Source organism: Tamandua tetradactyla, chromosome 7, assembly GCF_023851605.1.
Source record: "Tamandua tetradactyla isolate mTamTet1 chromosome 7, mTamTet1.pri, whole genome shotgun sequence".
NCBI lineage: Eukaryota > Metazoa > Chordata > Mammalia > Pilosa > Myrmecophagidae > Tamandua > Tamandua tetradactyla.
Window position 1 is genome coordinate 73,653,654 of NC_135333.1, and position 25,813 is coordinate 73,679,466.

The 25,813-nt window shown below is 40.7% G+C and overlaps 1 protein-coding gene and 1 pseudogene across 1 annotated transcript; one reads left to right on the forward strand and one right to left on the reverse strand.

Moving 5' to 3' along the window:
* Positions 1 to 1,688: 1,688 nt before the first annotated feature.
* LOC143689784 (uncharacterized) lies at positions 1,689 to 8,024 on the reverse strand. Its single transcript, XM_077167923.1, has 9 exons — positions 7,808 to 8,024; positions 6,807 to 6,869; positions 5,955 to 6,017; positions 5,336 to 5,398; positions 4,558 to 4,599; positions 4,350 to 4,412; positions 3,582 to 3,623; positions 3,396 to 3,445; positions 1,689 to 1,971 (listed from the first exon to the last, which is right to left on the reverse strand). Exons 1-8 carry the CDS (start codon positions 7,869 to 7,871, stop codon positions 3,426 to 3,428), a joined length of 420 nt encoding a protein of 139 aa, XP_077024038.1. The 5' UTR covers positions 7,872 to 8,024; the 3' UTR covers positions 1,689 to 1,971; positions 3,396 to 3,425.
* A 9,228-nt stretch (positions 8,025 to 17,252) lies between these two features.
* On the forward strand, positions 17,253 to 18,543 carry LOC143689785 (keratin, type I cytoskeletal 18 pseudogene; annotated as a pseudogene).
* Positions 18,544 to 25,813: the final 7,270 nt, after the last annotated feature.

Sequence of the window (25,813 nt, forward strand, 5' to 3'; positions counted from 1 at the left end):
GTCCCAAATTTTATTCTCTAGCTTTCTTTCTAGTGACATACTCGACCCTAGCCTTCCCTTCTCAACAATACTTACATTCAGCATTGTTAATTATACTTACAATATTTTGTTATCCGTTTCTGAACATTTACAATCAATCTTGTTAAACATTCTGGATTCCTTAAGCATCTTTTGCCCAATCTCTACTCTCTATTTCCTGATAACCTATGCTTTTGAATTTAACTCCCAGAGTTTGCTCATTAAAATTAGTTCATATTAGTAAGACCATAAGGCAAATTGATTTTTGACAAGATTGCCAAGTCTACTCAGGAGAAAGAACAGTCTCTTCCCAGGTGCTGGGAAAACTACCTATCTACACGCAAAAGAATGAAAGTGGGTCCCTGTTTCACACCACATACAAATACATCACCTCAGGATGGACCAGTGAACTAAATATGAATGCTGTAAAACTTTTAAAGGAAAAAGTAGGGACGTATCTTCAGGACCTTGTATTAAGCAATGGATTCTGAGACTTATGCTGGAAATCATGAAAACAACAATAACAAAAAATATTCTGAACTTCAAAATTAAAAACTTTTGTGCATCAAAGGACATTATAAAGTAAAAAGACAACCTGCATAATGGGAGAAAATATTTGGAAACCATATATTTGAAATGATTTTTTTATCCAAACTATATAAAGAACTCCTACAAATTGAGTAAGAAAAAGACAAAACTAAAAAGTGGCTCAAACACATTTAGACATTTCTCCAAAACAAAACAAACGGACAATGAACACATGTAAAGATGACCCACCCACCTCATTGCCATCAAGGAAATGCAAATCAAGACCACAAGGATACAACCAGAATGGCTATTATCTTTTAAAAACTAATTAAGTGCTGACAAGGATGCCGAGAAATAGGAACCCTCCTTGGATATTGTTGGAGGGAATGTAAAACTGTGCAGCTACTGTGGAAAAGTTTGGTGGTCCCTCAAATAATTAAACATAGAACTTCGATATGATCCTCCTATACCACTTCTAAGTATATACCCAGAGTTGTAAACAGGGATTCAAACAGATTTACAAGCCAATATTCAGAATTAATTATAATTGCCAAGACAGCAGCAACCCAAGTGTCCATCAACAGAGAAACGGATAAGCAAAATGTGGTATATATAATGGATTATTCGGTCATAAAATGAAGCACCTGCACATTGCTACACTATGAACCTCGAAGACATCATGGTGAATGAAATAAGTCTGACACAAAAGTACAGCTTGCATGACATGAAATAACTAGAATATGCAAATTCATAGAAAGTAGATTACAGGTTGCCAGGGATGTGGATGGAGAAATGTGAGTCAGTGATCAAGGGGTATGGTTTCTTTTGAGGCAATGGGTACATTTTGGTAATGGATAACAGTGATGGCAGTATAACATTGCGAATATCATTTATACTGAGATATACACTTAAAAAGTGGATAAAATGGGAAATTGTATGGGGCATGTATGGTACCACAACAAAAGAAAAACACCATGGAGTTGTACAACAGTGAACCCTAATATAATCATGTTGGTTCATCATTTTAACAAGTGTACCACACTAAGAGAAAACTTTGTGAGTGACAGGTGGATATATGAGAACTCTGTATTTTCTGCATAATTTTTCTGTAAACCTATCACTTCTCTGAAAAAAAAACACAGTTTTAATTTCAATTGAAAGGAAGCTTTATTGAGCTGGCATGAAATACAACATGTTTAAGAACTGTTCCTTCCCAAATTTATGTATTCAATTCCCTCCTCCCACCCCAAAATTAATGCCATGCTATGTTTCTCTTAGGCTGGGAGCCCATCACTTATTTCATTGGTTTCCATGCAATCCATGACAGAGTAGTGGTAGGCTTTTTTTGAAACTTAGAATCTTCTTAAAAAGTGGCAGGTAGCAGAGTGAGGGCAGCTACACCTAAGAGAATATTTGCTCCCTTTCCTAAAAGAAAAAAAAAAGACAGTTACCATAAGAAGCAATAGAACCTAGGGTCAAAAGATAAGCCTCAGCTCTCCCACTTAACCAATGTATATGTAACTTAAGCTGCTTTCCCCTATTTTCCCTTCCTCTTTGGGCCTTAAGTAGAAAATTTATGCACTGTCTGGTTATACATTTTATTATATAAAGAAATCATGTAATGGCTTACAAAAAATCTGGGTAAGGTCAGGTGTTAAAACTTAGAACCTTTTGATTCTCAACACTAAGGCTTTAAAGTTTTTAACTGAATTTATATGTTCTATGCAAGAGCCACTTTTTTTTAAGACACCTATCTTTCCTTCAAATCCCCTCTTAGATGAGATTCCATAGAATGGAATAGAATCTACATCCTAGAGGCAGAAAACTCAGAAGGTTAAGTCTTTTTTATCCTAAAGCTCTTTGATTACTGAAAATCCAGACAACTGACCTTAGAAATAAGACAGAGAGGTTGACTTAATCTCCATTTTTATACCTGATCCTAGCATCTGGAAATTTTTTTCCAATAGATATAAAAACCAAATTGAATGATTATTTTACCTCTAATAAGATATCAGGGGTAAGAGAAAAGAAATTTACAAGCCTGCACAGAGATAGCCCTGCTGCTTTCCATGATACGCTGTTGGTCTGGTTTGAAATTAAATAAATAGTTTTATTCACTTTTACTAAGTATCACATTTCACAACATCTCTGGCATTCTGTTAACAGATTCAAGTAGTCTTGGTAAATGTAGGACTTGAGTTCTGTGGCACCAAAACCATCCCTCTCCTAACTGCCAATATATTCTACCATTCCAGAAATCTTATCAACTGAATTCCAATGAAATACAAATGCATTTTACATTAGAAGGGTTAGGTTGGTTTCCATTTACATTTTGAAATTCCTAATGAAATAGTCTAAAGGGTGGGGGCAGTCAGGGAGTGGTGGTGGAAATCAGTCTAAGACCAAGAATCCAAGACAAAATGTGGGTCTCAACTGGTATTCAGTCAAGTGCTCTTCAGAATATTCAGAAGAAAGAGCAATGACATCTCTTAGAAAAAAAAAAGAGTTCATGTCATAAGGTAAAAATCTTCATAGGAACTCCTCTTCCTTCTAAAAACTAAATCTTCTCAGTTTATACATAATTGCCACAGTCAAAAACATAACCTCATAGATGGATCTTGGCCATAAGGCTGTTTCTTCATGTAAGAGATTCTCCTGACTTAAATGAGATAATGTTTAAATTTTTCTCAAGTTTCCAAGAAATGTTGGCAAAATTTTACCTCAGAGAACAAAGCTGCAAAACTATTCCAAATCTACATCCAAATCTAAAGGACATTGCTGTATTAAAAAATGCATGAAAGGAAAGGGAGGCAGGGAGAATTTAATGCATTTTTGTAGAGAATCCTTACCTCTAGCCTCAGGGCTTTAAAGATGATTGGCTATGCCTTAAAAAATAAATCTGAGAAAAACAAAATGTGAAACTAATATTAAAATCAGGTAAACTGCAGGAAAGTTGGCTTTCTATCAGAAATACAAAACATATCAGTCCGCCAACTCTGCCCAGGTCTCCTCTGAGGCTGGGAAAGCTCCCTTACCAAAATCCTTGGTGTTCTTCAGAGGATTTTCAGTGGTGGACTCTGAGGAACCAAAAAGGAAAGAACAGCTCAAGTGCTTCCATAAAAGATTATATCCACTATCAACACACCCTTCCCGTTTGCAGCCAGTTTTTATCCTCGGAAAATATGGAACATCAAGTGGCACACTGAACGAAATGTGTCTTACCACAAGTCTGTCTTCTGCCAATAGCCAGAAAGCCCTGTCACACCCAGGAGTGTAGCAGTGCCCCTGCCCCACCTCCTTGAGGGTGTTAATTTAGAAGGGAGCATTAATACAGTGCCTGATAATGTGATCAGAATTAAAACTAGTAAGACTGTCACACATTTCAAACTCCCCTGTCTCTATAATCTGTTCAGTCTCCTGGTGGCTAAAAAAATAAAAGCAAAAACAATAGCGGGTAAGGGGAAAAGAAAATCTTGATCCTGTCACCAAAATTCTTCAACACCAAATATAGAAGAGATCATTCTCTTTAGGGAAGTCCAGAAGACTGATCACAGAGGTCATGTTGGAGCAGACCTCAGGGCAGTGAGATTGCTGGTATACAACAGATTCCTTCATCTGATTCAAATGGAACAATGCACGAATGTTCCTCACATTTCAAATAATTTTTGGCAAAAGTTTACCTCAGAGGATAAAGCTGCAGAAGTATGCCGATCTACAAGCAACCAAAGGACATTGCTAAGCAATGAGAGGTAAGAAGGGAGACAAGGAGACATTACTGCACATCTGAAGAAGGGAATCCTTACCTGTGGCCTCAGTGGCTTTGTCCTTGAAGCTGGAAGTAGTGGACTGCACATCAGGAAAAACATCTGCAAAACACAGTGCAAGACGGGTGTGACCACAAGCTAATGTCAGGAATCCAGTACACTGGAGGAAAGCAGGATTTCCTTCAGGAATGCAAAAAATGCCAGCCCACCCTACCCACGACTTATTAAAGCCAGAACACTCACTGACCCAATTCCTTAGTGTTCTCCAGAGGCTCTTCAGTAGTTGACTCTAGAGAAGACAAAAAGAAAATAATGGCTCAAGTACTTCCATGGGTAATTACATCCATTTCCATATGTTACTTCTTCCCAGACAGATTTTTTTTGGGGGTGGGGGGTGGGACATGGAACATAAATTGTTACACTAACCAAGTGAGTGTGTCTCCCCTCAAGTCTCTCTCTGCCAACTGTTAGAGGTGCCCAGAAGAGTCTCTCAATGTCCCATCCCCATCCTCTATGAAGGGGTCAATTCAGAGAGGAGCATTTAATACTATGTGTACAAATGTGAACAGAAATGAAAATTGGTAAAACTGGAACAAAATGAAAATTCCAAACATTTCATTTTCCTCTATAATGTGATCAGTCTCCTGAAAGCTAAAAAAAGGGGGGGGGGTGGATAAAGGGCAAGGAAAGCTATGGTCCTGTCAATAAATACTTCAACCTATGGGGACTCCAAGGAGATCAATCTCAATAGAAGTCCAGAAGCTGGTCCAGGAGATTACACTGGGACAGACTTGAGGGCTATGAACTATATTCAACAGATAGTATCTCATCACATGACTGGGAAAAGGCTCAAGTTTTTCTCAAGTTTCAAAGAACTTTTGGCAAATTTTTTCTCTACCCAAGAAAAAATCTGTAAAAGAATATCAAGCCTATGCAATCATAGGACATTGTTGAGAAATGTAGATGTAAGCAAGGAAAAGGAGGCAGAGAGAAATTATTGCATTTTTGCAGAAAGGAATCCTTACCTGTGGCCTCAGTGGCTTCATCCTCAAAGCTGGAAGCGGTTGACTGCACATCAGGAAAGAAGTCTGGGGACACAAAATGGAAGACAGGTGGGGTCACATGCCAATGTTAAGGAATTCGGTACACTGGAGGAAGGCAGGCTTTCCCTCAGGAATGCAAGAGATGTCAGCCCTCCCTGGTAAAACAGGAACAGAATGAAAAATCCAAAGACTCCATCATCCTTTATAAGGTGTCTAGTTCCTGAAAACTAGAAAGAAAAGGGAGAAGGGGTAAGAAAAACCATGGTCCTATCAGCAAGTTCTTCAACTCCATGGAGACCAAGGATATCACCTCAATAGAAGTACAGAAGGTTGTTCCTAGAAATTACATTCAGGCAGACTTTAGAACTACGATCTATATTGGTATTCAAGAGATTCTATCTCCTTACACCACTGGGTAAATGCTCAAATTTTCCTCAAGTTTCAAAGAATTTTTGGCAAAATTTTTTCTATCTCACAAAACAGAACAGTAAGATAACCCCAAATCTGTAAGGGGCCCAAGGATATTGCTAAGCAATGAAATGTGAGCAAGGAAGGGGAGGCAGAGAGAAAGTGTTACATTTTTGCAGAAGGGAATCCTTACCTGTGGCCTTAGTGGCTTTCTCCTCAAGGTTGGAAGTGGTTGACTGCACATCAGGAAAGAAATCTGGGAAAGCAAAATGGAACACAGGTGTGGTCATGAGCTAATGTTGGGAATCCAGTACACTGGAAGAAAGCAGGGTCCTGCAGACGCCCTTCAGTGACAGACTCTAGAAGAACCAAAAAGGAAAGACCAGCTTCAGCACTTCCACAAGAGATCACAACATCATTTCCATACCCTTCCCATTCCACCTAGATTTTTTCTGGGGAAACATGGAACATCAAGTGTTCTACTGAACCACATAAATCTGACCACAAGCCTCTGCCAACAGCTAGTATGTCCAGTGGTTCCCAGCTGAATCTCAATGCCCCTGTCCCCACTCTCCTTGAGGGAGTCAATTTAGAGAGAAACATTTGATACTGTGCCTCCAAATGAAACTAGTAAAACTGCAACAGAATAAAAATTCCAAAGACCTCCTCCTAGTGTGCCCAGTCTCCTGAAAGCTAAACAGAGGAGTAAAGGATGCGGAAATCCTTGGCCCTTTCAGCAAGTCCTTCCACCTTTTTAGAAGCCCAGAAGTCTGGCCCAGGAGACCAGGTTGGGTAGACTTGAGGTCTGTGAACTATGTTGGTATTCAACTGATTCTATCTCCTGTCATACCTGGAAAAATGCTCAAATTTTCCTCCAATTTTTTTCAAATTTTCTAAAATTTTTTGGTAATTCTTTACCTCAGAGAACAAAACAGAACAGAATCTGAAATCTATAACTGATCATAGGACATTGGTAAGCAATGAGATGTAAGCAAAGGAGGAGGCAGGGAGAAATTACAGCAATTTTGAAGAAGGAGATCCTTACCTGTGGCCTCAGTGGTTTTGTCCTCCAAGCTGGAGGAGGCTGACACCGTATCAGGAAAGAAATCTGGGAAAACAAAATGGAAAATAAGTGTGGTCACAAGCCAATATTTCAGAAGAACATGAGCAAGAATGGATTAGATCCTACTAAATTCTACCATTCCTCATTTAATGAAGTTTGTCTAGGACCTCCTTTCCAGATTGTTCCATAGAATGTACATCCTAGATCTTTTAGGGTTTGCTAACCACAAAAGCACATTAGCATAGGTTGTAGGTCAACCTAGTTCGTTTGATTACAGACACCCTTCCTAAGACACCAAAATCACTTTTTAATTTATTATTTTTTATGTACAGTCATATGCAATAAAGAACCCCAAGCACAGCATCTGATAAATTGAGAGCTGCCAGAGGGAGAGCTGGGAAGAAGAGGACAGAGCAAAATATACTGTAATGCAAAGGAATGAACACCCATCCTCCTGAGAATTTCACCTGAATGCAGCAGTACCTAGAAAGAAAAGTTCCAAAGCTGGCTTCCTGCCCCTCTTCCAGGACCTCTATTTCTTTCCTTTCTCATGTGCCTCACAAGTTCCCTTTCCAACCTCACTGCTTTCCATTACACGTGACTGCATATCTGCTAAAGGACCCGTTCTTTACTATATTTCCCTATAAAATGTGGATATACCCGCATTTGAGACCTGAATTAAATAACGCTTCGAAAGCACCCAGTAGTGATAGGGACTCGTAGAAAAACCTTAGCCATTCTCTAATAAACCACTCTCATCACATCTGGCTCCTTCATACTACTTTTACGACGTCAATTCAAACGCAAAACCCAAAAGACAGAGCTCTGCCGCCCATCTCAAAATCAAGCCCATTTAATATCAACCCCATTTCTCTTTTCAACTTTTGCAACTTTTATCACAAGGGTACACACACAAACACGAGAACCTCATGAAAGGATTTTGGCCCCTCTTTTCAAAATACGTCCAGACAGTGTGCACTTACCTGACGTGGGGAAAGCCACAGCCAGGGCAAACAGGGCGGAGAAAAGCAGCGCCTTTCCGAGCATGGTGCCAGCGGGCGTGGCCGGAGCAGAGCCGAGGGAGGAGAGCAGCCGAGAGACGCCGGGATGTGAGCAGCCCTGGGCTCCGCAGGGCTTTTATACAGCACGCAGCCCTGGGCCCCTTACGCGGCTTTCCCAGGTGGGTGTAAAGAAGCCTCGCCCACGGGGCGGGAGGAGGGAATGGAACACCCGAGGTTCGGAGGGAAAGGCTGATAAGCACCTTTGCGAAATTTGTTTGGTTTGCCTCCTCCCCGTGCCCACCCCCTCTGCTTCTCCGAGGGTCAGGGGAGACATTCCAGTTCCAGAAGATCGCCAAGGCCGCTGACCTCCCGGCCCCAAGGCCGAGTTTGTCATCACGCTGAAGCCGAGTGTTGCCTTAGTGAGTAACTGAGCCCGCGGAAGGATGGTTTAAGCAAGGCCGGATTTCTGGTATCCTGGTCCCTCATGAAGCTTTAGCCCACGAGCCTCTGACCAAGCCCTCGGCTTCCTAAAGGGTCGTTGCTGGCTACCTCGACACTAAGAGAGCACCCGATTGCAAACAGTTTTCTAAGGCTGCGACGCCCTGGAAGAGAATTGGTATTGATAGTAACTACCACTACTGCTGTACAATAACAGCAGTACCTAAGATTATATTACAAAATTTACCCAGTGCTATCTCATTTGACTCTCATCACGATCCTGTACGGTGGGCATTATTATCCCTATTTTTCCTTTGAGTAGCCTGAGGCTGAGAATTTAAGGGACTCCAGAGTCACCTGAAAACAGTCAGTGTGAACATTCCATACTTTTTATCATTGTGGACCAGGCTACTGATAGTGAATTTCCCAGTCCTTCTGGGGGACGTATCAATCTGTGATAAACCCGTGGCTGCGGTCCTGCCTCTTTTATCCTCAAAGAAATCCGGAGAATATGTAAGAGGCTGGCTCCCATAACTCAGCCTCAGCTCCAAGCTCAATTAAAAGTCCATGCCCCTATCTGGAAAGCAGCTTTAACTGGTATGCTCTATGCGGGGCTCTCATCAAAGGTATAACATTCCCCTGAGGCCTTTAGGTTTTCTTTAGTTAGAAGGTCACAGCTGATCTGTGCGCTCAGAAACCACAGGATTGACCATATGTGTTGACAGAAACCTCTTTGTAATGGTAATAAACACTGCTAACATTTACTGAGTGCTTAATAATGTGCCAGGGCATGTATTATTTTACCCTACTACCAAGCCTAAGGTAATATTATTATTCCCATTTTCAAGATGAGAAAACCATGGCACCGAGAGGTTAGGTAATTTATGAAAGGTCACACAGTAAGTGTTATAGTTAGGAAATAGACTTGCAAGCAGTTTGATGCTAGATCCCATGCTCTCATTCCCCCCCTCCCCCCATTATCCCTCTGCTCTCCTCATTGCTGGTTACAGCTTATAAGTGTGACCTGTATGAAGCTTCCCTTAAAGGCACGGACACACACAAACACACACAGGAGAACATTTTGTTTTTCTGGAAACGGTTTTTTTTAACAAGCCCTATGCAATGAGGTGTAACCCAAACACAATAGTCAGGAGCTTAGGAAGCAAGGAGCTCAGGAAAACTTGCTGGCAAATAGCACCAGCAAACACTAAGACTCAAATGAGACCATAATGTGATAAGTCACAAGCCAGCGGAAGAAGAGGATTTTATCTGCGTTGGCCACAATGTAAGAGTATTTCCTACCACTGCAAAATTCAAGATTCAATTGCCAAATGTGCTATGTTGAATGTCTGAACATTTTGAAGAGAGCTGGACTTGGGAGTTATAACGTATTGAAGGGGCAGGGATGAGTGGCATACTTCCTCGAAAAGCTTTGTCTTGCATTCCGACCACCTGAAATTATGGACACTGCTTTAGATGGTTTTCCAAAGGTCACAGCACCATATTTATGTGTCTCAGTTTTCCCCAGAGTCAGTGAACGTGTGTCTGCCTGGTCACTGCCATATTGAAATATGGGAGAAATGTGGTCTCCCTTCATGGAAAATAAGTGTCTTGTTCTTTCTCAATACCTGAATATTGTTAGGTCATTTATATAGTGGGTTCCAGGAAAGAACTAGGCCTCTGCTAAGGTGAGAGCTAATAAAATTATAAGGTTATAATTGTAGAGTTTTTTAAATTAATGTGGGATTATAGTTCTCTTATTATATTGATGCGAAGTTTTGACTTTCTTGACTTTTTACATATGCATTCAAGTTTTATAGAGTCATGTAATCTCAAAGTTTGAAGGTATCTTAAGATAAGCTCAATCAAATATCTAAGGTCTTTAAAAAAAAATAGGAGTATTTGTTTCTTTCTGTAACATACCTGACCAGTGGCCGGTCATTCCTAGTCATGGGGAACGCACCACCTTGAGAAAAATAGTTCATCTTTGGACAATTATTCCTTCCATATCTAAAATCTGCCTTCCTGTAATTTCAACCTGTTTGCCCTAGTTCTATCCCCAGTTCAGGGGAAGAAATACACACTACCACTTCCCAGGAAGGAGTCTACTTCATGGAGGATAGCAGAGAGATGGCAACCTACTCCATACAGGTGTCAGGGTTGCCAAGAAAGAATAACTTACACAGGCATTGGATGGAACAAAGTTTACTTACATAGAAAAGAAACAAAGCAAGGCCAGCTTCGCTAGTGATCCCCCATGGCCAATGGATCTGACTCCACCATTGCACAGGGAGATAAAGTACACGCCATAGACTTGTTTTGGGTGCTGTAAGCCAGGGATCCCACTCCCTCTCCACCAACAGATATGTTTGGGGAGGGGAGGGCAGGTACCATAAAATGCACATACCTAGTCAAGCTGTCTCCACTGGACTTTTACAAAAATGTTGAGCAAAAGAAGAAAGAATGTGCAGGATGGCCTCTATCTGCTAGGGGAGGTGCTTTTTCCTCCAGGTACTCCCAAGAAGGAGGTCAACCCAGCCTAAGAGCCAGGCTAACATGTTTAGTCCCAAGAAGAGGGTTTATTTATAGGCTATAGGAAAAGGCAACAGAATATACTTAGACCGTCCCCTTCCACAGGGGTTATATTTATAAAATTAGGTTCTTCTTCCCTCTTCAGATGCTGACAGCAGCTATCATTTTACTTTCTAATTTCTTCATCATAATCTAAAATTATAAATTTGTTCCTATCATGTTCCCTCAAATTTCCCCAGCACCTATCATAGTGTCTTCACATAGAAGTGTTGAAATATTTATTAAATTTATAATTGAATGACTGTAGCACTTCTGTTTACCTATCTGCAATCTTACTTGTCTGTGGTCTTCTAAAAAGAAAATACTAGAACGAAAGCAAATTATCCCAGATTTGAACTAATTAGAGCAGGAAAAAAACTAGCATTACCCTTTATTTTGGAAAACATGTGGTCTTAACATAATTGCAGTAAGCTGATTTTTTTACATTAAGACTAGTAGGTAAGTGTGGCAGAAAAATTGGAATGTTTCTTGACAGCGTTTAAGAAACTCAAAAGCCTTTTACATCTTCTTGCTTCATAGGTGACCAGTTTCTGGGACCTGGGTTAAGCTGGGGAATGATATGCTGCAGATGTGTCTCTATCCCCCTCCCTAATTCTCACCCCCAAATGACATCTGGGAGCCACGCATTTTTATGAAAGCAAAGTGTTTCTTTCATTCCAAAACCCCAACGAACATTCCTCAGGGAGTCATCCCTTAGCGAAGCAGTTTCTAGAGACCAAGATGCCAGTTTCTCTCCTGGAGAATGGGAACTCAGAATGGGATAAAGATATATGACCTGGTGCTTTGGCGAAGCTTATTTCTGTGGCGGAGAACCTACGCCTACCTATAATTATGCCTAAGAGTTACTTCCAGAAAACCTCTTTTATTGCTTAGATGATGCACATATCTCCCTGGCAACATGGGACATGACTCCCAGGGATGAGCCTGACCCTGGCACCATGGGATCAGCAGTGCCTTCCTGACTAAAAGGAGGGGGAAAATGTAACAAAATAAGGTATCATGGCTAAGAAAGTTCAAAGAGTCAAGAGGCTATTCTGGAGACTACTTTTATGCAAGCTTTAGCTAGATATTGTTAATTACCACGGTTTGCCAAACCCCAACTAAAACCATTCCTATTAACCCTAAAGAACACATATGGTTCTACCTGAGAATCTACAAAAGTTCCAGGCACTAAGATTACTTTCCAGAAAACTACAACCTGAAACCCAGAGGGTCAGCATCTCCAAGAACACTAACTAGTTCCATCCTTCTATCCCATATTATCAAAACCCCTTTCTGATATGAAAAAGTTAGAAAGGGCAGAGCTCAAATACCCTCAAATATTGGGAGAAGGATAAAGGAGAGGGAAGAATTATAACAGAGAAGATGGGATTTGACAGATGAGTGTGACTGCTGAATCATTATGTTCATATTTCTTTTAATCTCTGGTGTCTTGGAGCAGCTAGAAGGAAAAACCTGAAATTGTGGAACAGAAACCCGTACCAAACTCTGAAATCTGTTCTATAACTGCTTGTTACAGTGTACTTTGAAATTTATTCTATATATATATTTCATATTTAAAAAACAGATATTGTGACCTAGGCCATCTGACCTCACAGATGAGAGATGATAAGAATTAGTCAAGTCTTCTAGTGTCAGGTCAAGCATTTTTTTTAGTATCTACTTAGTGACCCAGTTTTTACACTGGGTTATTAAGTGCTTTGGGCAATTCAAAAGAAGCACAGAAATTGAATCCTTCTTTAAAGTTATAACTGGCACAAGTCAACACATATATAAAACAAAGATAGTTCATAAGAACTCTAATCAAGTGCCAGTTGTACAGAAAAGACTATTTAGCAGATATGTACAGAATGACTGTGGAGTGCAATGACTAAAGCAGTAGAAAATGCACTAGGCAAAAAGTTAAAATTACATATTCTGGGCTAAGAGATTTCAAATAGAGTTGAGAGGTCATTATGGAGGTTACTCTTTTGCAAACTTCAGCCAGATATTGCAAATTGCCATGGTGTGCCAACCCCCAACAACAATTCCTAAAAACCCTAAAGAAAGCCCAGGGCTCTGTCTAAGATTCTATAAAATCTTTACTTATTAAGTTTATTTTTCAGAAGCTTAAAACCTCCAGATTGTTCCTATGCCAGATAAGCCCTGAAATTTAGAGCCTTGAAATCAACCAGTTGCATTCTCCTACCCCATAATTTCTACACCCTTTTTCAACATGAAGAAGTTAGAATGGTCATTGCCCAAATGTTCCTGAAGATTGGGAGAAGGCTCAAATGAGAAAGAGGAGTTGTAACAGAGAAGTTAGAATTTAACAAATGATTATGACTAATGAATCATTAAAAAGACATACTTTTTAGTTTCTAATGTATTAGAACAGCCAGAAAGAAATACCTGAAATTGTGGAAATGTAATCCATACTAAACTTTGACATTTTCTCTATGGCTACTCGTTAAACTGTATTTGAAATTCATTCCTTCTTTCTATGTATGTTATATTTCACAATAAAAGATATTTTAAAAAATTGCACATTCTGGAATCCAACGTCCTGGGTGTAAAACCTGGCTCTGCCATTAATAATGATGTGACAGTGGACAAGGTACTTGAATTAGAGCATCTCAATTTTCTCCTCTGTGTATTGGAAATAATTGTTTTTACTTCATTGGATTGTTGTGAGGATTAAATTTAGGTAATAAGGTAAAATGCCTAGCATAAGAAAAGCACACAGTCAGTATTAGCTATTTTCAGGATATGCTGAAAATTAAAATGGCCCAGGTCCCCCCTGAGTTGATAATTTTCTCTTACAGTGAGAATCTGAAGGAGCGTTATCCTGCAAAGTTCATGGGATAGATGGAACAAATTGAAGAGCAGGATTTCCCTGAAACCAATAAACATACCTCTGGATTTTAGAGAGACAGATAGGTAAACAGAAAGGCCTTTAGGCAATAGGAACTAACAATGTATTGGAGGAAACATAAATGTGTAAGAATAGCAATGTTCAAGGTGTCATGCCATGGGAACTCCAATAAATTTGGGATCACAGAGGAGCAGCATATTAATTCCTGAATTACAAACCACTGAAGGCTGGAATCATCTTAATCAACTTTACATCACCCCACCCTTGCAAAGTCTATTATAGCACTTTATACATAACGAGTGCGACATAAATGTTCAGTTGTATTAAATCCTAACATGGGGTAGGTGGAAAGGTATCACCAAATACATCAATTGACTGATAGTACAATGGCTAAGAACTTGGGGTTTTGGTCTTTGGGCTACCTAGATTTGAATTAAGGATCTGCTCTTTACCAAATGTGAGACCTTGGGCTAAGGTCTTACCCAAGTTAGTCTGTGCCTCGGTTTCCTTACCTTCCAAATGAGGGGTAGTGATAGTAACCATTTCCTAGAGTCGTTGTGAGAATTAAATAAGCTAATCCATGTAAATTGTTACTGAGCAAAAAATGGCAGCTGTCATCATTATAACTTGAGATGGACCTTGAAGCCTAATTTAAGACTCTAAGAGTAAATACTGTCCTTAAAAAGAAATATGTGGGGGACTTCCAGGAAGATGAGCAGGATGGATTGAGTTTATTCCTGCTCCGTGGAACAAAATAGGAGATGGGGAGAGAATGCAGTCCCGGGGTGTGAGTAAACAAACAGGATCTCTAGACTACTGGGGGGAGGAGAGGGGTGGGGGGTCGGGACAGGGAGAGTGAGGTGGGTGACTCCACCGCCATCCCCACCGAGGGCAGGCTGTGGCGTGAGGGGAGCTGTGACTGGAAGAAAGATTGTCCCTCCACTCCAGCCTGCCCCCGCTGGGGAAATCGCCCCATGTGGGTCCGTAGTTGCCAGCGCCCAAGAGACCCTTGAGGCGGACCGTCCGCCACCTGGGGCTGGGCCTCAGGGTGCCGGGAGTGATCACCTAGCTGAGTGCCAGGAACAGCTGTCCCCGCAGGCAAGATGTGTGGCGGACCCACGGGCACCAGGCACTGAGGGGCAGCTGATTCCCCCAGCGTTGATGGCTCCCCAGTCCTGAGAGCCAGGACGGGAGGACCCGCTGCGTCGACTGGGAGCAGATACAGCTATCTTACCAGGCCTCAGGGAGAAGGAACCTCAGGCCCGTCACCTGCTGGCGAGAAGCGGTAAGTGCAGGCCATCTGGGGTGGTTGGGGGAGGGGGGAGTCTGAAGGAGGAGGCGCCTTGGCATTGCCACTTGGTGAGAAGGGGTAAGTGCAGGCCGGCTAACTCCCTATCTGCTTAAGTTATTGTTTTCCTAATATTCTTTTTTTTTTCCCCTTCTTTTCATGATATAGTTTTCTATTTATTTTTATCAGTAGCATAATTGTTTATATATATATTATAATAGATATAATATGTATATTATTTTTACTGATTCTTTATTTCTTATTTTATACATACTTTTATTATTTTGTTTTGTTTTGTTTTTCTTAAATTTTCTCTCCCTTTGGTTGGCACCTGACTGAGTTCATGCCCAATATGTAGTGGTATATCTCCTTCTGACTCTGGGGCCTACTACTGTTGAGGTATGTTTTATTGTCGTTCTTGTTGTTTTTTCATATTTTTATTACATTCTCTTTTTTTTTTTTCTTTTATGGGGGTGGATGAGCCAGGAATCAAGGGTGGGTCTCCCATGTGGTAGCCGGCTGTTCTGCCACTGAAGTGCCCGTGCATTGTGGCCTAGCTTTTAATAGACCTTCAGGTTGAATTGTGTCACCTACATGAGATCTGGACCTTGGTTTGGTGGGGAAAACTGGCAAACCAAGTGCAAAAGGAAACCTTCACCACAAAACCAAGTAAATACAAAACTTCAGATGAGTGAAGGAAACCAACTTGCAAAATAACCATATTAAGATAATCAAATGCCCCAAGCCCAGCAGAAAATCACAAAGCATGTGAATATCCAAGCAGAAATAGCACAGCCAAACAACCAAATCAAAACTCCAGAGGGGACACAGAATATGGAACAACTACTCAAGGATGTTTATAAAGAAATAAAGGATATCAGGAAGACATTAAAAGAGTATAAAGAAGAATTCAAAAGATTAAATAGAAAAATGACAGATCTCATAGAAATAAAAGATACAGTAGACCAATCTAGATATATACTAGAGACACACAATAGTAGATTTTATCACCCTCTGTCACCACTATCATTCAACATTGTACTAGAAGTCCTACCTTAAGTGATTAGACAGGAGAAAGCAATAAAAGGCATCCAAATTGGAAAGGAAGAAGTAAAACTACCATTCTTTACAGATGACAAGATCCTATACTTAGAAAACCCTGAGAAATCTATGGCAAAGCTACTTGAGGTAATGAACAAATTAGCAAAGTGGTTGTGCTAGTTAGATTCAGTTGTCAACTTGGCCAGGTGAGCATACCTAGTCTTGTTGCTGTGGACATAAGCCAATGGTACGTGAACCTCATCTGTTGTCAATTACATCTGCAGTCAGCTAGGAGGCGTGTCTGCTGCAATGAGTGATGTTTGACTTAATTGGCTGGTGTTTAAATGAGAGAACGCAACATAGCACTGCTAAGCAGCTCAGCATTCCTCATCTCAGCACTCGCAGCTCAGCCCAGGCCTTTGGAGATGCAGAAAGAAGTCACCCCAGGGAAAGTTGTTGGAACCCAGGGTCCTGGAGAGAATACCAGCAGAGACCATCCTGTGCCTTCCATGTAAGAAAGAACCTCAGTGGAAAGTTAGCTGCCTTTCCTCTGAAGAACCAACAAAATAAATCCCCTTTTATTAAAAGCCAATCCATCTCTGGTGTGTTGCATTCCGGCAGCTAGCAAACTAGAACAGTGGTGGAGTACAACATTAATGTACAAAATCAGTAATATTTCTATATGCAAGCAATGACCTATCTGAGGAGACAATTGAGGTGAAAAAATCCATTCAAAATAGCAATCAAAGGAGTCAGGTATCAGGAATAAGCCTAACCAGGGATGTCAAGGACTTATACATAGAAATTACCAAAAAATTGCTAAAAGTAATTTTAAAATGACCTAAATAGATGGGAAGACATTTCATGCTGGTGGATAGGAAGATTGAATATCAACCCAAACTGACCTACAGATTCAGTGCATCACCAATCAACATCCCAACAACTTAGTTTGAAGACCTGGAAAAGATGGTGATAAAATTTATTTGGAAGGGAGAGAGACCCCAAATAGCTAAAGATATCCTAAAAAGGAAGAACAAAGTGGAAAGACTATCACCTTCTGACATTAAAGTTCACTATAAAGGCACATGGTCAAACAGCATAGTATTGGTACAAAGATAGAAGTATCAACCAATGGAATAGAATTGAGAGTGCAGAAATAGATCACTAGCAGCCATATCCTGAGTTCCAGCCTCTTGCCTTCCTCCCCAAACAACATGAGCTTCACCACCTGCTCCACCACCTTTTCTACCACTACCAATCCCTGGCCTCCATCCAGTTGCCCAGCCACTGGGTCTGGCCTATCAGCAACTCAGCCAGTGTCCATGCGGGTGCCAGTGGCTCAGGCTCCCAGATCTCTGTATCCTGCTCCTCTAGCTCCTGAGGTGGCTAGTGGGTGGGGGGCCTGGCTGGTCGGATGGCCAGGGGTCTAGTGGGAATGGACGGCATCTAGGGTGAGAAAGAGTCCATGTAGTCCCTGAACGACTGCTTGGCCTCCTACCTGGACAGGATGAGGAGCCTGGAGACTGAGAATCAGAAACTAGAGGGCAAAATTCAGGAACACTTGGAGAAGAAGGGACCCCAGGTCAGGGACTGGGGCCACTACCTGAAGACCATTGAGAAACTAAGACTCAGATCCTTGAAAATTCCATGGACAGTGCCCACATCCTTCTGCAGACTTACAGTGCTGACTGGCTGCTGATGACTTCAGAGTCAAGTATGAGACTAAGTTGGCCACGTGCCAGTCTGTGGAGAACAACATCCATGGGCTTCTTAAGGTCACTGATGACACCAACATCATTTGGCTGTAGCTAAAGATGGAGATTGAGGCTCTCAAGGAGGAGCTGCTCTTCATGAAGAAGAACCATAAGGAGAAAGTAAAGAGCCTACAAGCCCAGAATGCCAGCTCTGGGCTGACCGTGGACGTGGATGTCCCAAATCTCAGGACTTCAGCAAGATCATAGCAAACATCTGGGTCCAGTATGATGAGTTGGTGGAGAAGAACCAAGAGGACCTGGACAAGTACTGGTCTCAGCAGATTGAAGAGAGCACCATAGTGGTCACCTCTCAGTCCACTGGGATAGGAGCTGCTGAGATGACACTCACAATGCAGAGATGTACCGTTCAGTCCTTAGAAATTGACCCAGACTCCATGAGAAACCCAAAGTCCAGCTTGGAGAACAACCTGCAGGAGTTGGAAGTCTGCTACATACTGCAGATAAAGCAGCTCAATGGAGTTGTGATACACCTAGAGTCAGAGCTGGCACGGACCCAGGCAAAGGGGCAGTGTCAGGCCCAAGAGTACGAGGCCCTGCTGAACATCAAGGTGAAGTTGGAGGCTGAGATCACCACTGACCACTGCCTGCTAGAAGATGGGAGGACTTCAGTCTCAGTGATGCCCTGGACAGCAGCAACTCCATGCAAACCACCCACAAGACCACCACTTGCAGGACCGTGGATGTCAAAGTGGTATCTGAGACCAATGATACCAAAGTTCTGAGACACTGAGGCAGCAGATGCAGGGTGTCCTTTGGGGAATAGGTGACCAATAAAACTTCTGCATCCTCAAAAAAAGGAAGAAAGAAAGAAATAGATCACCAAATCTATGGACAACTAATCTTTGATAAGGCCCCCAAATCCACTGAACTGGAACAGAATAGTCTCTTCTATAAATAGGCATGGGACAACTGGATGTCACTAGCCAAAAGAATGAAAGAGGACCCCTACTTTACCTCCTATCCAAAAATTAATTCAAAATGGTTTAAGCACTGAAATGTAAGAGCCAGTACCATAAAACTTCTAGAAGAAACTGCAGGGAAACAGCTTAAAGATCTAGTAATAGGAGGTAGCTCCTTAAACTTTACACCTAAAGCATAAGCAGTGAAAGAAAAAAATAGACAACTAGGAACTCCTTAAGATCAAGAGCTTCTGTGCCTTAAAGGACTTTGTTAAAAGGGTGAAGAGGCAGCCAACTCAATGGGAGAAAATATTTGGAAACCACATATCAGATAAAGGCTGTGATTTGATTTCCTGTGTACATAAAGAAATCACATAGCTCAAAACAAAAGAACAAACAACCCAATTATAAAATGTGCAGAAGATATGAAAGATATTCTTCTGAAGAGCAAACATGGATGGCTGAAAAGCACATGAATAGATGTTCATTTTTACTAGCTATAAAAGAAATGCAAATTAAGATGACAGTGAGATATCACCTCACACCTATAATAGTGGTTACTATTAAACAAACAGAAAATTATAAATGTTGGAGAGGATATGGAGAAATAGGAACACTTATTCACTGTTGGTGGGAAGATAGCTTGGCAATTCCTCAGAAAACTAAATATTGAATTGCCCTACAACCTGTCAAAAACAATGTTCAGTGTATACCCAGAAAAACTGAGGGTAGCGACACAAACAGACATTTGCACATCGATGTTCATATCGGCACTATTCGCAATTACCAAAAGATGGAAACAATCCAAGTGCCCATCAATAGACAAGTGGATAACAAAATGTGATATATACATACGATGGTATATTATGTAGCAGTAAGATGAAATGATGTCCTGAAACATATGACAACATGGATGAACCTTAAGGACATAATGCTGAGTGAAATAAGTCAGACACAAGAGGACAGATACTGACAGTTATGACTCTAAGGCTAATAATCTCAGAGTTTACACTGTAGAATACAACAGACCTAGAGGTACACAAAAGTTACAAATAGAGCTACTCAATAAGATTGCAAGGGAATGGATAGAAATAATGGGAACTAATTAGTGGGTTTATAAGTAACATTGCCAAAGTGAAGGTGAATATTATTGAAAGGGAATGTATAGTGCCATGTATCCCACAGATTATATTTATAATTATAAATAAAAACAACAGCAAGATAATCCCCCTTGGTCTTCTGGGAGTCTAAAGACTCCCTTGATCGAAAGGAGAGAATGCGAAGTTAGAACAATACAGAGCTTTAAAAGCGTATTAATTTTCTTAAACTTCCACTTTTACTCAGAAACTATAAAGAAGAAACAAAAAGCAATGGAGGTGGGCAGTAAAACGGTGGTGCAGTGGCAGAATTCTTGCCTGCCATGCTGGAGACCTGGGTTTGATTCCCGGAGCCTGCCCATGCAAAAAAAAAAAAAAAAAAAAAAAAAAGCAATGGAGGTATGCTGGCATACCAAAAATCCTTTGCAGTGCTAAGAACCCTACTTCCATGAAAGGAGGAGCTGTAATAAACAAGTCCAGCAAGTCTGCTTATCTTCATCAAATAAGCCCACTCCTGCAAACACCTGGCAAACAGTCCTTGCAAATTTACTCAAGGACATCTGGCCCTGGACAACTCACATAGCTCACGTCTTCCTTGCCTTCCCCTCTCCATCTCTCCATGCCCTTTCTTTGTTCTAAGTAGCTATATAAACTGTTGCACCACCATTTTTCTTTGATCAGTAGCTTTCTTTTAGTTCTGCTTCCATGCATGTCACTTATCACAATAAACTTATTCTGCCCCCACACACGTACATACAAAACTGCTTGTGACTTTCCAAAGGCAAGTTAAACATAATATGGCTTACATAAATGACCTCAGCGTTAACCAGCATTTCAGTATCATATCTCAGTGCTTTGCAGCAATAAAGGGTATGTAAATTCAGAGATTATTCTATAAATCTCTTAGAATATAAGCTCATTTACTTGAGAAGCACTTGTGAAGCATCTGTTGTGTGCTTTGGGGTTGAGTGAAAACTTGGTAAAAATATTAGAAGACATGCTGTCTTGGCTTTACAGGAATTAAGTAGATGTGAAATTGGTAAAAAAAAAAAAAAATACGTATTTTGACTTATCCTTCAATGCAAATGAAATAGAAATGGTGAAAACTGTCAAAAAAAGAAATATGTGACGAGAGAATATAGTGAGAAGGGAAGGGAAGGAAGATAGTAATCGGGGAATTTGTGAGAGAGAATCTGGAGTGGTATCTAGGACTCAACCAAGGAGAGCCTCAAAAACTGAAGAATTGGGTCATTATTCTGCCTACAAACTAGAGACATTGAGGTAGTTAAATCAACAACTGGCACAGTAGAAGTCGTGCTTTTGGAAGCTAACCAAACCTGATTCCAAGCTGTGACATCTACATTATTCTAGTGACATAAACAGGAATACTACTCATTTTTCGAGTAGTATTGTGGGAAGTAGGAGCTTAGTTGAAGAGGGGTTAAAGAAGGGATTTGTAGAAGAGGTGGGAATGATTAGTTTGGCTACTGGAAATTTAAGGGGCTTTAGACACTCAGTGGAAATACTGCACAGGCAGCAGGAAATACGAGACTGAATGTCAGAAGATTTTGGTTTATAATTATGATTTGTGTTTATGCATGGAGAAGTGTGAGCCATTCACTTGCAAGTGATGACTGTGAATTAATCAGTGGATAAGATTCCCATAGAGAAATATAGAAGGACAGGAAGACCAGGCCTTACCTGAGAGAGGCAGAACCTCAGTCTAAGGAAATTTTTACAGTTAGGGGGATGGAGGAAAATTCAGCAAAGGAAAAGAGGCATTAGTTCCTCATCTTATCTGTTTGAAACTCCAATTGTCCTGTTTTTTTCACTACCACTTGGGAGAAATAACATCAAAGCAAAATTTCCTAACTTATTTTACATTGATAGCAGTATATGAGGGAAATAAGGTCAATTTTAAGTCAATTGCAAGTAACTAGGATCAATACATTCTCAGCTTATTCCATTTTTTTCTTCCTTGAGAAGAAAAAAATACAGCAAACACCTGTTCATCGTTCCACTCCATTTTCAGCCTGGAAGTTCAGCTGCAAGTACGTCCTTTCACTTAAGGTAAGAAAAAATATTTGACTTCTTAATGTTAAAAATATCTTTTAAGAACTTAAGCAAGAATCCTCTGAATGCCTAATTACAGGAGTGTTTCTTGGGGAACATCAAGCGAGACAAGACTTTTTGCCTACCTGGGCTTTTTGATTTTGGTTAAGATGGCGCAACCAGGTACCCAGCTGTTGGCAGTCTCTGAATATCAAAGACAAAACTTTTCCATGCTTCCCTATCCCACCTTAGCCAGCTAGGAGGTTCAGAGTCCCCAGTGTGACAAGGGGCTGTGTGAAATCACCACATTGTTTCCTAGTCTTCCGTCCGAAAGCTTAGGCCCTTCTCCCTCCCTCCATAAGAATTTCCCTGATCTCTCTACTAGCCTTTTAGATACCTTCCCTCTTCAGCTCCTTCCAGTCCTTCTACTGCCATCTCTCCCCCGGCCCACAACAATATTTGATGTTGGATCATACATAGACTATTAACAGCTTTCTACTATTAGTTCATTCAAGTAGCACACATTGATTGCACAACTACTGTTTCAGCCCTCTGGTTAAGTCCAGGTGTTTTTATTGTGTATGACTTCTGTGGTTATGTTTTACTCTTCTGGGTTAGTTAATAAAGAAGAACCTATCTGTGATCTTTCTTTTTCCTTGAGGAGACTAAGCGCCACATCCCACCGGTGATCTGCCTCACACTACCCAGGGGCTCCCAGACCCTGACTTATAAGAGGGGAGAGTGGGGACAAGGAGCTCCTTCTCTTCCTCAATTGTGCCACTCAAGGGCTCTTCCAATAAGATCTCACCCAGTAAGATCAATCAAGGTGTAATGGTTTGTGACTGAAAGCTGAATGGCCCAGGAGACCAGAGAAAGGAACTCAGGAAATTCAGGAATGTACTCCACTTTTTTTATACAAGAAGATGAAGATGGATTACACTGGCCTGGGCTTCCTACCTACAATTTGCATAGGAATAAAATGGAAAAATAACAAGTCCCTCATTTCTTTAACTGTGAATCCTTGTTACAGGACAATGCCTGTAATTCCTTGCATTTAAACAGAATTTGACAATCCACAGAACCCTTCCCCAAGCATTATCTTAATTGAGCCTCACTAACAGCCCTGCAAGGTGAGAGGAGATAAGAAGTTATTATCCAATTTTACTGACTACAGGGATTTTTTTTTGCATGGGCAGGGACCAGAAATCGAATCCGGGTCTCCAGCCTCCAGCATGGCAGGCAAGAATTCCGCCACTGAGTCACTGTCATACTGCCATGATCACAGGCATTTAAATGGAAATAAACTTAAGAGATCATATGGTCTCATACCTTCATTTTAATGAGGAAAAGACTGTGGTTCAGAAATATTAGATAAGATTGTCTATGTTCCAATTCCAACTCTGCTTCTTATCAAATTCCTTAATGTCTCTACGCCTCATATATAATATGGGAGAGAGGATGCCTACCTCATAGAGTTGTTGTAAGAACTGCAATAGTTGCTGTAAACTTAGTAGATACTCCATAAATGGACACTACTTCCAACATTGTTATTATCACTCAAGCACACATAAAAGAGGTGGGCCCAAAATCTGACTATGAATCCTGTATTTTTTTCACCACAAGACATTATCCCTCTCTGTGGGAGGAGCTCATCCACTCTCATTGAGGAGCTGAAGGCATTGAAAGTAAATTCTTGCTCATATCTAAATACATCCTAGGAACTGGATTCAGAGCAAGGCTGAAGCAACAATTGTCTAGAAGTGTGATGTCAGGAAAGCATCAGCAACAGCCCCCAAAGAAAGGTGCAAGCAGATGATCTAGAATCTTATCAATCACAATCACAAAATTTTGGACATATGTGCTACAGAAGAAAATGGTAATTACAGTGATAGGGTCAAAAATGTGTAAATTCTCTCTCCTTGTTCATAGTGGCTGCTTTTCCAATGTCCTTTCTATGAAAATGGAGAAAGAGGAGGTAGGAAAAACTCAAAAAGTCTGATATTAGAGATTTCTTACAAAGAAAAATGAACTTAGAGGTCTCAGTATAGAATCAACTTATTCTATTCCAAAGCTGGACTTGTCTGGAATAACAAATATAACAAGATACAGTTGTTTCACTTCAAAGGAGCTAGAACAGCTGGACCATTACTAGAGAGTCTTATCAGAAGAAAAGCTGGTCATGATATTCCAGAAATGCTCCCCTCAAAAAGCTTGTGGGATAGAATCAGAGAATGTTAGACTTAAATACCTGGAGAAGGTCTGTCTCCTCTTCTTTGGGTTCCCCAGAGTTTAGCCTTAGGCCCAGAATATAGTAGGTTCTCAAAGCTAAATAATGAACAGGAAGAAATTTACTGGGAAAGAAATTCCATGAGATTAATACTGATGTGCTAATAGAACTCCATTTATCCACTGTGGCATTGCTGACCCATATGACTAGATGGCCAAGGAGAATGAAGTCAGGTGCTGGAACCTGCTGATCAAAGTCCCAGGCACACCTATCCGCCATATGTAGTGCCTCAGCTTACGTAGGGTGGGCACAGTGGCCCTTTCCAGGGGCTAGGGCTACAAGAAAAAGCAAAATGAAACTCTCAAATTTCCCAGCTATCTCCTGATCTTCTCCAGAAGAGCCTTAAACCGGAGCAGAGGGTCTCCAGGGCCAGAGGCCCAGGGAACAATGATGATGAGCCTGTTAAAGGCCATAAAACATCTTAAAAGAAAAATCATATTAGAAGTGAAGGGAAAGCCCCAGACTCCCAAAAACAGTATCAAAAAGAGGAATTTACTTTCCAGTTTTCTTCTTTTAATGTTCTCTGTTTCCGTGTCCACTGTATTCCCAGATGAGCGTCTCATCAAACTCCCCATTGTCAGCGGTAATGCTTTCCAAGCTGTACTCCTCACTGGAGAACCTGAGCATGTTCCCCTGACAGCTTCCTCTCCTCTCTGGCTTTCCCAATGGATCCTTCACTAAATGTTTCAATTGGAATCTTCACTGAATTCCTAAATGAAATCCTGTTCCAAAATTTCACTAAGTTCTCCACTGATATCCTCCAGTCTGTGGAGGAAGTGCAGAAGAAACTAAATAAAAGGCAACAGGGTAAAGCAAGAAAGAAATATTGAGCTTTTCAACATTTAAAGCAGTGTGTGATAATTTTCTCTGCAGTCATCTCTACAGTGAGGGAAATGTTCTGTATCGATGTTGTCCAATACTAGAATGTCAAGTTCTATGTGGCTATTGAACACTTGAAGTTTAAATGAAATTAACTTAAACATTTCTGTGGAGCTAATGGCTACTAGAGTGGACAGTACAGCTTTTCCAATATTCCTTGTGTGACAGAGACTAATTCTTCTCAATTATGGAATAGAGGCCTTTTCCTGCTATTTGTCCAATCTATTTCCCTTATCAGGAATACCTCAGAAAAGTAAAGTAAAAAGTTTGAAAATAACTGAGAGGTCTGGGACTTCACTAGTACAAAAAACACTCTGAATCACTCCCAGAACACTTTTATTTAATCCTGTTATTTTGGTCCTTTTCAAGACCAAACTGATTGCCATTATCCTTATCATAATTGATACTAAAAAAATAAAAAAAAAAGAACACTGTGACTATAACCATGCCTAGTTCTGGTATAGAACATTTAACTTTCTACTTTTTCCACATCCTTCCACACCGCTATCTCATGAAAAGGAACTATCATTCATTAGGAAAATATTTATTAGGTATAGCAAGTGAGGTATCTGAGATATTCAAGCAAGCTGAAGAAGAATGGATGCTTGGACTGATTTTCACTTTACCTCTTTGTAGTTTAAGAATTATTAATAATTCCCGCTATAGCTTTACATTTATCTCTCAGAACTGGCTCTGGTTTTTTCAGTTCTCTCAACAGCTACTCGGGATGAGGTCAGAGACTCTCACAAGCAAAAACATCAGGAACTCACCAGTAATCAGAATGCA